Genomic DNA, 14902 nt, shown 5'->3' on the forward strand with positions numbered 1-14902 from the left:
GCTTGTGGTGCTGTCTGAAGTGGCAGTTTCCTTCCAGCTTTTCATGGCTCTGCCTTCTGATGCGTGAAGGCAGCTCAAGGTCTCCACGTCGGAAACATGTAACTGTTATTTCTGACATTCTCCTTCCTTCCCATACGATTGGGGTATTCGTGAAAGGGACTCATTGAATCCGTGTTTTGAAAGTTGCATCCTACCCTCTAGACGGTTGATGAATCCTCTTCAGACACCATCAGGGCGGGTGACATGCCAGTGGAAATATTGCAGAATATTCCATTTTGGCATGCAGGGGGCCTGCTAATTTCTAGTGGGATCTGCACTGCAAATTGCCTAACCTCTACCCTAGTGGCTTTATCCCGTCTCACTCAGTCCTTGACCTGACTTCAGACAACCAGTACTGTTTGAAAAGGGCCTTTCCAGTCGACTCGGTTGGAAAGCGTTACAGTTGTAAAGGGTGAGCTGGAAGCCTCTCAGCTGGCACTTTCTGAATCCCTCAGAGGAATATATTGGCACACTCTTCACTCTCCGCCTGAACCCTCCTTATAAATCGAGAAGCCAAGCGTTAGGAAGCACAGGGCCAGGTCAAAGTGTGTGTGTGTGTGGGGGTGTGTGTGGGGGTGTGGGTGTGTTTGGGGGGGGGCACGTCATCATCCAAGCTGAGAGAGCCAACTGGTTCCTGATAACAGCCCCGTTTCCTTCCCCCTTCTCCCCACATTTTGATGTTTATCTTCCTGCCACTGAAAATAGAAGTGTCTAGTGAATGCAATTTACAGTGTGTTTCTATTTTTTTTTTCTGGAGAGCCTTTTCTGCAGAAGATGCAAATAGCTTTTTTTGTTGTTTTTTCCTTCTCTTTTACAATTTAAATAAGAAGGAAAGTGCTGGGCTGCTTTATTCAACAAGTGTTACACCTTTTAAGGAAAGTTGCCTTTTTTCATTATTGGCTTTTTTTCTGTGGTTTCAGGGGACAAGGTGCTGAGATAAGAGGCGGGAGCTTGCCGTTGATTTATTAGCCTGTTTGTTACCATCTGTCTGCCTCGCACTTCAGTCTGTTGATGGAAAGCCCGATGTGAACGTGCCGCGGGGCCTGAGAGATATCCATCTTCCCGAGTTGTCTGACTGCAGAGCCTGTATAATCACTTCTGCCTAGGCCCTCACAGGAGTCTGTGATGTGACGAGTAACCCAAGGGAGAATGGTGGCTTAGTTTCTTCCTCCACCTTGGACACTCCTGCCGCTGCAGACGCAGGTCCTGCAAAGATGCTGTCTCCAGCAGTGTCCACAGGGTCAGCCAGCCCACTCTTGGTGCCTCCCCTCTCCTGGGGTCTCCCTTTATGGAAGAATTCCAAGGGAATAGGTTAAGATTGCCATCAAGTGGCTACTCTTGGTAGTGGAAGGAAGGATACCGGCCACCACCGCGGGCTGACTTGTCACACATTCTCCTCCAGTGTCTTAGCCCTTTTGTGAAGCAGAATCAAGGTCAAGAGTGCTTTCTGTCTGAGGAACTGACTGGTTTTTTTTGGCGGGTGGTGGGCAGAGCGAGCTCAGAACGTCCGCATGTTGTATATCCCCAGCGAGAAGGCATCTGTGTGAACCGGAATTACGCCTTCCCGGGTGGACTCTGGAACTGGAGGCAGGCTCAGTTGCACTGGCCTGAGCTCAGGGCCCTGGAGCCGTGAATGCACATGATCGAGAGGCTTCCTGGAGAGAACTGCTGGGCATTCCTCCTCCTGCCAGCCCTGGGCCAGGAGGCCAAAGCCCTCCAACTTTTCTCGTGGAAATTGGCAGAGAGGACGATGCTGTCATCCGTGAAAGGATGGCGCACAGTCCCACCAAGGGTGAACAGAACTAACAGACCTGATTTGGCCATTCTGCTTGGCTCTCCTGCTCGTTGTTCCCCAGCTCTGTAAGTGGAGGAATAATTTCTTTCTCAGAGGTGATTAATGGGATGACTTATTTAAAGTCCTTAGTACCTGGCAGAAAAGAAGCATTCAAAGGGCAGTTGTTATTGAGGTTCTAGGTATACATTACCTAACCACTTCTCATAAAAGCTGTAGCTGTGTCATATAACAGCATACTTAAGGGACTGTATTAAAATCGGTTTGTTTTCTTCCCTGGGTTTGGGTGCCAGCATCCTGTAATTCGACGTCACCCTAGGACTTGGAGAGCAGAAACCCTGACCAAGCTCAAAGGAAGCGACCCCTGTTTAGTTTTCCCCAGCAGGTCATTCCTCAGATGTGTTGGGAAACCTGCCCTGTAGGAATAGTGAGAGTTTGGTTTGTATGGGTGGGGCACCCCTCCCTGGGCACAGAGCGCTGGATTCTGTAGTCTCTGAGGAGCCCGAGAGGATGGTTTCTGAGCTGGCACTTGGTACACGAAAGAGGATGGATCTGTGCCAGCTGGCTGGAGGGCGTAGGCCTAAGGCAGGCGGAGGGAGAATGACTTTGGAGTACATCAGAATGGCGACTAAACTTTAGGTCAGGGTCAAGGAAAGAAAATTCTTGGGGCCTATGTATTTTCAGCAGCCTTTTAGAGGTGATAGAGGCTATGTGATGTAACCATTCACACTGCAATCTGTCAAATTATATTAGCCCCAAATTCCTGGATTCCAGCCATTTAAAGCAATATTGGATGCATCAAAAAATTGATGTGTTGTAATATGCACTGACATTGTCCTGTCATTCTAGTTCTACCAGTAACTGGGTATCACTGTGAGCAATCATCCCTTCACTGGTTTCCTCCTTAAGTAAAATAAAACTCTGGCCATCCCTTGTCTCACTTGGTTCTGTTTTAGTGATGAGTGATGACAGGATGTGTTTATGGCAGGCTCATGTTCTTCCAGCTCGCTCAATGCCCTGTGTACTGTTGGGTCGGGAAACATTTGGAGACTTTTGCAGAACTTGGAGGGGAGTGGATGGGAGGTAACCTAGAGGAAAGGTGCCTATGGTGTGTGCATCCTTCCCCACCCACGCCTCTCCCTGCACACAGGAATGCAGGGTGATGGTTTCTCTCTGGAGGTCTCCTGCATGTATAGGAACAGAGGCAGCAAGCCCAGAGTCCTCTGTTTGCGGGTTTACACCTCTCAGTGCCTATAGCCTCGAGGGTAGCAAGATGCAAACCTAACTCAGAACAGTTTCATGTGGCACTTTGTTCGTTGATGCTTGCTGACCTTTCACCCTCAAGCTACAACAGGATCACCTAAAACTGTTTGTGATAAAAATGCCCCTTTGGTGTAATTGCTTGGCACAGAGAAAGTTTTTCTACAGTTCTTCATTTTCTGAATAAGCTTGTAGCTTTTGAATGGTTCCAACCTCTGTTTTCCCTTCTCCCTTCCTGTAAGAGCTAGACCAATTACACTGCGAGCCATCTGTGCTGCATTGGAGGGGATTTATCAGCTCCTGCTCTGTTCACCCCTCCTGTCCTTTCACCCTGCCGCCGGAAAAGAAGTTCGGTCTGTCTGACTTGCCCTGTGTACTGGGTCTTAACTCCTAGCAGAGGACAGCACACAGACACAGGGGCTGCTGCTGGGTCTTGAGACTAAAGCCATGAAAATTCTATAGATCAGCGCTGGTCAGGAGAGGGCTCTCTGCGATGATGGAAATGTTCGTGCCTGCGTGGTCCTGTACGGTAGCCACTAGTCAGTTGTGACTCCTGAGTCCTTGAGACCTAGCTGGTCTGGCTAGTTTTAGTTAATTTTATTTATTTTAAAAAATTTTTATTTATTTATTTATTTTTGGCTGTGTTGGGTCTTCGTTTCTGTGCGAGGGCTTTCTCTAGTTGCGGCGAGCGGGGGCCACTCTTCATCGCGGTGCGCGGGCCTCTCACTATCGTGGCCTCTCTTGTTGCGGAGCACAGGCTTCAGACGTGCAGGCTCAGTAGTTGTGGCTCACGGGCCCAGTTGCTCCGCAGCATGTGGGATCCTCCCAGACCAGGGCTCGAACCCGTGTCCCCTGCATTGGCAGACGGGTTCTCAACCACTGCGCCACCAGGGAAGCCCTAGTTAATTTTAAAAGCCGCATGTAACTAGAGTCTACAGAATTAGACCATGCAGTTATAGAGACAGGATGAGCATAGTGGTGAAATTCTTCTCTTTTATCCTCATGCTCTATCTTTTGTTGTTGTTGTTTTTGGCTGGAAGTCTTTTTAGATAGCCAGTGTAGTCAATTTCAGAAACATTCTCTTGGTATGTTATATAGAAAGTCCTGACAAAGTGAAGCAATATTAATATTTGTTTCAAATGCCTTTTAGTGTTTTGGGCAATTTCAGAATACTGTTGCCCATGGTATTAATGTCACAATGTTCATATTATCCTTGACTTCCATATAGCAGTGTATCACTGGCTCCAGAAATTGTCTACTGTTCTCACGTACCTTATCCAGGTTTTTTTATTAGCGCCACATAAGTAATGTTTAAAATCGCTGCTTTTTTTTCATTAATTACTTCTTTTGCGTTCAGGTGCTGCTTCTATGACGGCAACACACCTATTTTCCTCTGATACCATTTAAATAATTTTTAAGATTTCCTTTTGGCTTTGTATTTAAAGAAATTCATTTTAATTGTGGAAAATTTGGAAGTTTCAGAAAATTATGAAGATTCTGCTGGGGAGAATACCAGTTTTTATTACTAGTTTTATTTTCTCTGGTCTACTTTCTGTACATTTATATTTTTTAAGCACAACGTAATTGTTTTATGCAGTGGAATTTCTACAGTTTAAGTTACATTGTCAGTCTTTCCTCATGTCACTAAGTGTTTGAAAATGTGATTTTTTAAAATCATGTGTAATGTTAAAAAATTGTGTTCCATGTTTAGCATTAGTCTTTAGTATGGTACATGATACTTTTAAGGAACATACTATGAAGAATATACACAAAATTGTTAATAGTGATTGATGTAATTTCACCTTATAAAAAAGATAGGATTATAGTTAGTTTTGGTTTTTATTTAAAATTGTTAGTAACAAAATGAGTTTATCAAAATTAGCAGGGTATAAAAGGTAAAACTTTGAGGAAGACACAGAACAGCTTTACATGTAGAAATAAATTATTGGCTCCATTTCTTTTAAAAAAAATCATTTAGGGGTTAAATATGTATAAAACAATATAATGTGAAGGTTAGTAAGTGTTAAATTTATGAGAGCTCTAATTTTATTTCACCTGAAAACTTGAAGGTTGTTTCTCAATAATTCCTAATTTTGATAGGTGAATGCCAGGAAATCAGTGTATTATAAATTACACGAGGCATTCCTAGCAAAATACTTTTAAACACAAAGAGATAATTATTTGAAACATTCTTCTCTCTAGGAAGAAAGCAGGGGTGGGGGATGCCTTTGAAAGCTTGGTAAGTTGTAGAATGAGGTCCCCCCAAGGTAATAGGAGCGCTTCAGGCTTATGAAGGCCCTGAGATGGCCTCAAGAAACAACTTATGCGTTTGACAGCATTTATTAGGCCTCAACCACTTTCTCTAGGCTTATGCTAGGTTTCGAGGGTTATTAAGATGAGCAAGACTAAATCCTCTTGGTCAGTACCCTGACAATCAGGTATTAGAGATTGAATAGCACCTGCAGAGCAGGTGGTGTATGTCACTAAAGGCTGACCAGGAGGAGGAGCAGGAGCTTTCTGGGCAGACAGAGGAGAGAGTATTCCACAAGAGGGAATGGCGTATGCAGAGGTGCTAAGGCTTGAGAGTTCAAGGAATGCTGAGAACCTGTCATTTGCCATACATGCCCTCAAGCCAGCTTACCCCAGCGCCTTCATGGACTATTTGGGGTGTTGCCAGGTTTGAAAACTAAAGCACTGATATCCAGTCTATTGCATGGCTCAGAAAGCTGATGTAGGAGACCTCTGTCTCTCTCTCTCTCGCTCTCTTTTTAAGTAAAGATAGAATTTAAACCAGTAAAAGGAGCAACAAAATAATAAAGACGAACTGTGTCGAAATCCTTGCACATAAATTCTTGTTTCTCCGTTTACTTTCTTAGTACTACTTTCTAGAAGTGAAATTGCTGAAGTAAAGACTTCAAAAAATTGTCATCCGTTTATCAATCTTTTACCATACTTGCAGTGTATGAGACTATAGGCTTTGTCAAAGTTAGATTTGAAAAGGGGATCAACTACTCTTCAGTTGTGACCTGAGTCTGCTGTTGGTTTTAGTACTTTTCAAACATAGTTTTCCATTATTCTTTATTCTGAAGTAGGTAACAAGGCCATGTTGTGATTCTTGTTGAATTTTACTTAATATTATTGCGATTCATTTTCAAAATCACAGTGTTGATAATCTTCTTTAACTTGGCATCATTTCTCTGTTTACCTTTTGAAATCCATTATCTGAATCATTTAAAACATATATTCAAAGCTAAAGTATATATTATCTTCTGTTTGTTTTTACAATCAAATAATTAAAAGTATATGTTAAACAAAAAATTGTATTTCATTAGCACCAAAGTTTTATTAAGGCATATAGGTAGCCCTTCATAAAGCACTCATCATGTGCCATTGGTACTTTAACATACGTATAATTACTTTTTTTTTTTTTTTTTTTGTGGCTGCGTTGGGTCTTCGTTGCTGCACATGGGCTTTTCTCTAGCTGTGGCTAGCGGGGGCTACTCTTTGTTGTGGTGTGCAGGCTTCTCATTGTGGTGGCTTCTCTTGTTTCAGAGCATGGGCTCTAGGCACATGGGCTTCAGTAGTTGTGGCACGCGGACTCACTAGTTGTGGCTCATGGGCTCTAGAGCGCAGGCTCAGTAGTTGTGGCGCATGGGCTTAGTTGCTCCGCGGCATGTGGGATCTCCCTGGACCAGGGCTCGAACCCATGTCCCCTGCATTGGCAGGTGGATTCTTAACCACTGCGCCACCAGCGAAGTCCCAACATATGTATAATTACGTTAATGTCTTAAAACCACCGTTGTCCTTATGCCTATTTAACAGATAAGGAAACTGACACAGAGACACAGAGAGCTTTCAGTGATTCTCCTTAAGTTCGAACAGTTCACGGGGAGTAAAACTAGGATTAGAAGCAGGCAACCTTGTCCAAATTACAATATGTGTGCTGTGAACCACTAAGGTTCTTAGTGGCTTAGATGCTTACCAAATAAACCAGTTTTTTCTTTTTTTAAATTAAAAAAATCTGATGGAACATTTTTTCCGATAGCTTATTAATTTGAACTTCCTGGTTTAATTGTAGTGCCATTTCATTGGTATTAGTGACTAAATCCATAGCAACCAAGTTTGTTTCACTAGTTAATACACAGTCACCCAGCCCAGATCTCCCTTCTGTGTTCTTGTAATTATTGGTATTATTGTATAATTGAACACTGTGGCCTTGAAGTCACATTGGCTCTAGGGCCAGCCACATGCATTATACAGTTGAGTGCTGTTGGCGCTTCAGGAATTACCAAGCCCTCTTGGAAAGGGTTCAAGCCAGACTCTGTATGTACTTAATTCTGCTTGGTATATTGCCAGTGTCTTAACTTTTATTTAAATACATACAATTTTAACAAGTAATATTTATTATTAGTATGACGGTTCTGTATTTTTGGAAGTCAAATATTAGCACAGTGGATCATATTGGCTTGTTTTCAAAAATCGTAATTTAGGTGGTATGATCAGTATACCATGTAATTCAGCCCAAATAACAGAGAAATATCTTTGAGCACATAGCTCATGCGGTGCACTCATTAAAATCCTCTATTTCCTCGACTTCCTAGACTCCACAACCTTTTATGCCTTTCTCTCACACAGGGCAACCCACTCTACCCTGTCCCTCCTTTTTAAGTATTTTTGGTAAATTGCTGTTCATAGCACTTAACTCACATGTTAAGGTGCCTCCTTTGTATGCAGTAGCTTGTATAGGTAGCAGGGAACTGGAGAGCTTTTAGAGGCTGATCTTGGGTGGTAAGAAGTACTCCAGGATTTGCTCTAGCTCTGACAGGCTCGTCTTTCCTTTACGAGGTGGATCCCAGCCCTCAACATGGGCTGACTTCCTTGATTGGATACATGAATAAAACAAGGTCTTAATTCTTCTGAGGCAGCAGGTTCTTTAATTAATCAGCACAGGGTACTATTAGATATCTAAATTTGATTAAGGCGAGCAAAATGCTGAATGCAGCTGGTGGGCTGCTGGAGTTGGCCCAGCTCGGAGGTAATGACATGGTAGTGCACGTAGGTGGGTCTTTGATTCTAAAGCTCGTAGCAGCAGAATAGGTCCTTAGATGTCCTGGTGTTGAGGTGATAATTAGGTGGATGATGGCCATGTACCTGGCTGGCTGCAGAGCATTTCTTTGGATAGGACATCCTTTCTGAAATTCTGTTCTGTTCTGAAGTAGCAATTGGAGTGACTTGTACTCTGGAGTCTTGAGTAATAAGAGGTCCTTATATTTAAACATTTGGAGATTCAGTGATACCTTGCTGGTGCACTAGCAAACACTGACTCCTGAAACCAGTTTGCCACTAACTTATAAATTTGAGTATTCATGTATCCAAGGATTTCTAGTAATTCCACTCCTAGGTATGTATCCCAGAGAAACTCTAGTGCATGCTTTCCAGGGGACAAGCAGAAGGATGTTTGCAGCATGGTTCATGATAGCAACAAATAGGCAAAACTTTAGACGAACAAGAGAATCAAAATAAATTGTGGAATATCCATACAATGGAGTATGATAAATAATAGTGAAAATGACTGGACACAGTATAAGCAAAATCATGGTTGGATCTTAGTAATAACCTAATGTTGAGTTGGGGGAAAAAAAACTCTTCTAAGACTGAACACAGTGTGATAGTCTTTTTGTGAAGCTCATGGTCAAGCACAGTAAGATAATATACTATTTCGGCATGCATATTTGTGCTGTAACCTAAAAAATAATGAAATGAGGTGGGGGGGGGAAGCACAATAGATAATGTTTTAGTGATTGGGTTTGCAGATATTCTTTATATTATTAAAAATTAAATAAAATGGGGGTAGATGGAGTTGCTAGTATTTGGGGAGTCTTGACTTCATTTAAGAATTGAGACTTGCTCTGATCTTTGGATGTTGAAACTTAGCTGGTGATGCTGTCAGTCATATTATCTTTGAACAAGAAACAGTCCTTGCCAGTCTCCTTTTCTACCCTCCCCTCTTTCCAGAATTTAAATATTGAAAGTTGTGTTGCTGTTCTTAAACTGAACCTGGTTCTCGGTGGTGGTGTGTGTCTCCCAGAGGGTGCTGGTGCTTTTAGTCTGTCTGGTGCCGAAGATACGTTCCCTCTTTGGTAAACCGACATTTTATCTAAACAGTCCAAAACCTACAGAAGTTCACAGGCAAGAGTTTTCCAGTTCCCCTTCCTGATCCAGCAGCAGAGCACAGGCCAGAGTTGACGCTAAGCTTTTAGGGAATACTGAGTGCATGGTCACATGCTGATGATGGTTTTGGAAGTAAGAGCAGCCTGGGGCCAACATCCTGTTATGCCTTATCTTTTTGAATTTAAACACCTTGTTACTTTTTTAGTTGATGGGAAGAGGAAGCAGCAGTGAAGCCAGGGAGAATAGAGATATGGAAAGAGCACAGAGCCCTTATTGCCATGGCTGTGTCGGATTGGTCAGAGGTGGAGATGTTAAGGATGACCAGTATCCCATTCGTGACCCTCAAGCTTCATTTCTGGCTGGTTGTTTATGTCTTATGGTTTGCAGTTCCTTACTAACCTTTTCTCAGGATTACCATACATCCAAATATCTGTCTCATACCCTCTTTCCAGTTCTCCCTTTTGGGTGCTTTTGATTAGTGAAGGCACTTAAAGACAAGTCCCAGTAGAAAGAAGAGGGAGAAGCCAAATAGTCATCCCTTAAATGTCCTTTAATTGACTGTGTATGACTTATGCTGCAGTGGGACACATGCCAAACAGTTGTTCACCATAATAAGAATATATTGCACTGGAGAGAACTGAATGAGGGTCTGTTCTGGGCTCACACTGGGCATGTAATGATTGGAGAGGCTTTTCCAACCGTGTATCCTACCGCGATTTGTGCCATGACATTGTTCTAGTGTGTTAGCTTACCTCTGTCCCCAGAGACCTCAGGTTCATAGATGGCCTTCTGCTTGTTGAGAACTTATAAGGAAATAATACAGTGAGTGATCTTGGTTAAGAACCAGACCTGAATAAGCCTTCGTTTACTCATCTGTAAAGTGAAGGATTGTACTAGATTATCTCTTAAGGCCCTACCTATATTTTGGTTTTAGAGTGGTGGAAATCAAGTAGAGGTTAGGGAAGACCATCACCTGCCTCCTGATATTTTTTGTTTGAAAGTGAGGCAGCTGGAGATGCCATGGTCATTTAGGAAACAGGAACCAACCATAGTGGACAGAGTAGTCACTGGCCCTGTGAAGCGGACAGGTCTGCTATCAGGGTTTTTTGAATTCTAAATAACTTCACCTGTGTAAAGCCCAGAAGGGGCTCATTCAATAGTTAAATAACAACGACAACAAGCTAAAAGTAAGAGTAAGGGGGCATTCTTTCCCCAGTTCCCTTGGATGAGTCTGTGAGTGAAGCTTTCAATACCATGTGGGTTCTCTGAGGGTGTTGCCACCATCTTTTTTCCCCTCTGGAGAGGCATATAGAGGAGAATGTGGGCTGGTGTTCAGAGCATGTGTTTTGGACATTATAATTGCCAGCTGAAGTTCGAAAGCTTCAGGAGAATTGACTTTAACAATCAAAAAGCTTATGACGTATGAAAGGAGATGCGCGCTCCAGTTATCTGAGGCCAGGGAGCTGGCCAGCCCCGCTGGAATCTTGCCTTTTTCACCCCTCTCGGCAGCTGCCAGGCCACAGAGCCCGTTTTGTAAAAGATCCTCAAGAAGCAACGAGGGAAAACAGCTTCTGTTTTATTAGATTAGATGAATTTATGTGTCTGGGGGAGGGGTGTCCATGCGCTGGTGGCGGGGAGGGCAGCGGTGGCCCACGCCAGTCATCACAGAAGTGATGAAGCACCCTGGTAGCAGGAGTGGGAGGGAGGGGGCGGGTGGGCTGGAGGAGGAGCATGTGGAAAGAGATTTCTGCAGTCTGTCTGGAGAGCTGCCCAGGTTTCCCAGCCAAAAAAACAAATAGAAATAAATAAAAGGCAAGTGCCGAATGACACAGATTATGATATTAAGAAGGGATGCCATTGAAAATGTGCCATGGACCCCGCTGCCGGGCTGGGGGGAGTGTGTGCATGAGGGGGGCAGTCTGGCACACTGGGCACACACAAGTGCAGACAATCAAACTGCTCCCATCCAAAGTGGCACGCCGCCGGCCCACACCCCATGTCAGAAATTCTAAAATAAGGATTTGTCTGCATTGCAGGTTGAGGAAATTGCAGGATGAAAAGCAAGTCCATCTTTTCTTTCCTTTTTCTCATTCTAATTTATCAGGAAGGAAAAAAGCCCCAGACCCCCCCTCCTCTTTGGTGCTAGATTCCCTCCCAGCCACGTAAATAACCTCCTCTCCCTGACGCCTCCCCTCCCCCAGGCCCCTGCGCCGCTCGCCCGCCGCGTGGAATCTGCACTGCCGGAATCTGCGCTGCCGCCTGCTCATTACGTACAGGGGAGGATTGTTGACAAGTGCTCTGGAGCCTGCCTCGCTGCGCTCTCCCTCCCTCCCTCCCTCCTCCCTTCCTCTGTCCTTCTTCCTCTCTGTCTCTCTGCAATGATCCGGCTCTGAGGATGGCTGCTCCACGGGTCTGTCAGGTGCAGTTTTTGGTGGCTTATCTTGAGGAACCTGGGATAGAAGGTCTGTTCCTATAAATAAAATAAAAATCAAATAGCTGTAGATTTGTTTCAGGCTGCTGTGGCTTTTGTTGGAGAAATAGGCCTTTTGTGGGTTTCCCTATTGGGGTCCTCATGAAATCCATTATGGATGGTAAGGTGCCATATATATATAGAGAGAGAGAGAGAATGTAAAAAGTGTTGCGATTTGCCTAATATTAATATTCTTTCAGCTTTGGTATCCTCCCTAGGGGCAATGGTGGCTCCTGCAAAGGTACTGTGGAAATTTACAAGAGAGAATTAATGTCGCTCTTAAAGCATTGAGCTCTGTTGACCATTTTGGCCAAATCTTCAGTTTTAGTCAGGCTTGTACGAGTTTAGACCTTTCTCTGGAGATTGAACACCATCCAGCTATGGCTGGTCCCTTTATTTTATTGCCAATTTATGTGATCATTTCCCAGCATTTAAAAATAAATGTTTCATTAAAGTTAACTAGTTCATCCTCACCATAGCTTTGGTTTCCTTTATAAACAGCATGCATGGTTTTCATTTCCTGTCATACTTTCCTTCTCCACCTCTTCTTTCCTTGAAAGATGGAGGAAACTGAGGCATGTCAGCAGAGACCGAGTGATTCTAGGTTAGACCTTAAAGCTTTGAACTTTGAGTGCTCTCATTTCTGCTCCCATATTTTGTGCATTGATCCATGTTTGTATTACTAAATAGAGACACAGGTGAGTTTTAGCAGCCATCAATTTTAGGTGCCTCAAATCTTTGCAGATTCTGTGGCCGCGTTCCTGGAGTTCTGCTTTCTGTACTGTTTCCTTTAGATTTCAGCACTGGAACGAAGGCAGCTTTGGGAGGCTGTAGGCCTCTCTGAGCTTGCTTGCTGCCAGCAGGTTGTTTTTTTTTTCTTTTGGACTTTGAATAGCCCACTTAATCCTTTACTATATTCATCTGAGAAGTGGGTGTGTAGTTGACTTGTCTGTATGTGAGGGGGAGGTACTGAGTGCACTGGGAAACTTATGAACAAAACAGTTTAGGACTTGCATGCGGTCCATTTTATGGGCTTTAGGGAATAAAGGCAGCCAGAGAGGTTTCTGGGGGTAAGGATGTGGCTGTTTACTTCTCTGTGAATTATGATGTTAGGACACAAAGTGTTTGGAGTTGTGCCCATTTATCATTACCGACTTGTGCACAAACTAATAACTTTATGGGATTTGTTGATTTGCGTTAAAGCCAGCTTTGTTTAACTTTGTAGAGACTTGCTAATACTGGAGAACCGGTTTCTTTTGGTAACTCACTTTTGGTGGGGTAAATGTAATATGAAGCTTTAAAGATAACTCTCTCTCTCTCTCTCCCCCTCTCCCTCCTTCCATACACACACACTCACACACCTACACTCACACACAACCACACACACACACACACTTTAATTATTTACAGGTAGAATGTCACTATCTGGGAACATGCACCGCATATGGAAAATGTCCCCTTGAGAAGCACAAATTCCATGCTTTATAAAACCAGATTTTGGCATGTCAGCTTATCTGAACAGAAGACTTTGGACACGCTGGTCTTGTTTGTCTATCGAAAGGAATTTCTCTAAAAATGTTTAGGGTTCCCGTCCACTGTGTCTGCCTCTAAGTTCCCGGGCTCCGCAGTAAGTGGTCCATTGTTCTGCAGCTCATTTCCACACCAGCCTAAGCACAACGTCAACTTTAATCACTTCTGTATGTGGAAAGCAGTTTTTGACCTCTGGGCGGCTCGGAACTGGGCCACCTGTCCAGCAAATACTTTTACTTAGCTGATAGAGACTTGAGTTTCATGTTTTAGGGGATTCCAAGATTCGTGCTTTTGATGGACAGTCATAATTAGGTTGACTGGTTTGCCAGCATAAGGTATTGGGATGGGGCACGGACCTAGAGGAGGTATGACGTGGGATAGAAGGCTTAGGATAATTGGATGCAGGTAGAGCTTCTCATTGTAGAGCAATGTGGGTGCTTATATTTCAGTAATCATTACTGCTCAAGATACTGTATCTGTTCTGATCGTAATAAAAATCATGTTAAGGATAAAGAATGGGAGGATGCGGGAGAGTATAGGGAGGAAGTAGTGCCTTTGCCCCAAAGAAGTAGAGGAGTTGTGCTAAAATGCACAGCACATTTTGCTCACTGTTGTCATCATCAGAGTTTCAGTAGCTTCTGGGCCCATCCAGAAATCTTTCCTAGAGATTATGGATCCTTCCCATGGAGGGATTTTGTATCCAGTGAAGTTCCGCTGTGGCTCTTTGCTTGTCGTTGTTGGAGCCTCTCCATGAGGAATGTTTTCTCTCCTTGTGTAACTCCTGGTCAGGACGTGGGGAGGAGAGGTCTTTTGTCTCTTGTTGGTGCTGACCCATTTGGGGTTTAGTAAGAGCAGCGATCTGGTCCCTCTCCCTGTGTGTACTTGTGACCTGTCTGCTGGCTTGTTCCTTTGTGCCGCGAGGTGAGGAAATGCTTCCTGGGCTAGGGTTCTGTTTGTCTCTTTTCCTGCTCGTGTCTCTTGAATTTAGTCATTTGCGTGATTCTGAAATAGGAGGAAAGGATGAGGTCAGACATTTTCCTTGCCTGCCCAGTGGCCCAACTTTTCCATGTTATTATCACTGCGTCAGATTTTTTTCTAACATCTGTTCTCAAAAAATCGAGCGTGCAAAAGAAGGTTTAGATTACCCAAGAAGGTTTTGTGGGGAAAAAGTCTGGTGGTGGTGAAAGGCTTCTAGGGGATTGTCTGTCTGTCTGTCTATCTACTATCTACTTTCTGGGTGTTAAACTAACAAAAACCTGTGTTGCCCTTGTGTCTTGAGGGCTCCTTTGAGGGTTTGTTGGGGCTATGTTTGGACCCCGTTTTCTTGGCTGGAGTGAGAAATCTGCACAGCTGATTTGAGAGCAGACAAAGGGGAGCCCTAGTCTGTCAGGGGCCATTCTCCTTAGGGAAAGGGATAATTATTTTCCATAAGCTGAGGTATTAAACCACGCTCATTTGTGCTTCGTTGACCATGAGTGTGGCAGTGACATCATGCCTCACGACCGTTATTTGTTCTCAGCCACCTCAGCGTTTTGAGATGGAGAGGGTGTCAGTGGACCGGCCTGGGCTTAGCTCTGCGGACCCTTCTGCACTGCTCACCCCCTTCCCTGGACCCTGGGATCGATCCAGAAGCTCAGCTG

The 14902-nt window shown here is 43.9% G+C and overlaps 1 protein-coding gene across 9 annotated transcripts in view; it reads left to right on the forward strand.

Moving 5' to 3' along the window:
- Positions 1 to 14902, forward strand: part of JARID2 (jumonji and AT-rich interaction domain containing 2) — a 240623-nt gene that overhangs the window by 125065 nt on the left and 100656 nt on the right. The window contains exon 1 of one of the 9 annotated variants that reach the window (XM_061195748.1): positions 11657 to 11724. The exons of the other annotated variants lie outside the window; for them this stretch is intronic. Within the exon in view, the coding sequence (XP_061051731.1) occupies positions 11658 to 11724 (67 nt within the window). The 5' untranslated portion in view covers position 11657. Of the gene's footprint in view, positions 1 to 11656; positions 11725 to 14902 lie in introns of those variants that run through there. 9 annotated transcript variants of the gene reach the window in all.

This window comes from Eubalaena glacialis, chromosome 7 (genome assembly GCF_028564815.1).
Source record: "Eubalaena glacialis isolate mEubGla1 chromosome 7, mEubGla1.1.hap2.+ XY, whole genome shotgun sequence".
In the NCBI taxonomy this organism is placed as follows: Eukaryota; Metazoa; Chordata; class Mammalia; order Artiodactyla; family Balaenidae; genus Eubalaena; species Eubalaena glacialis.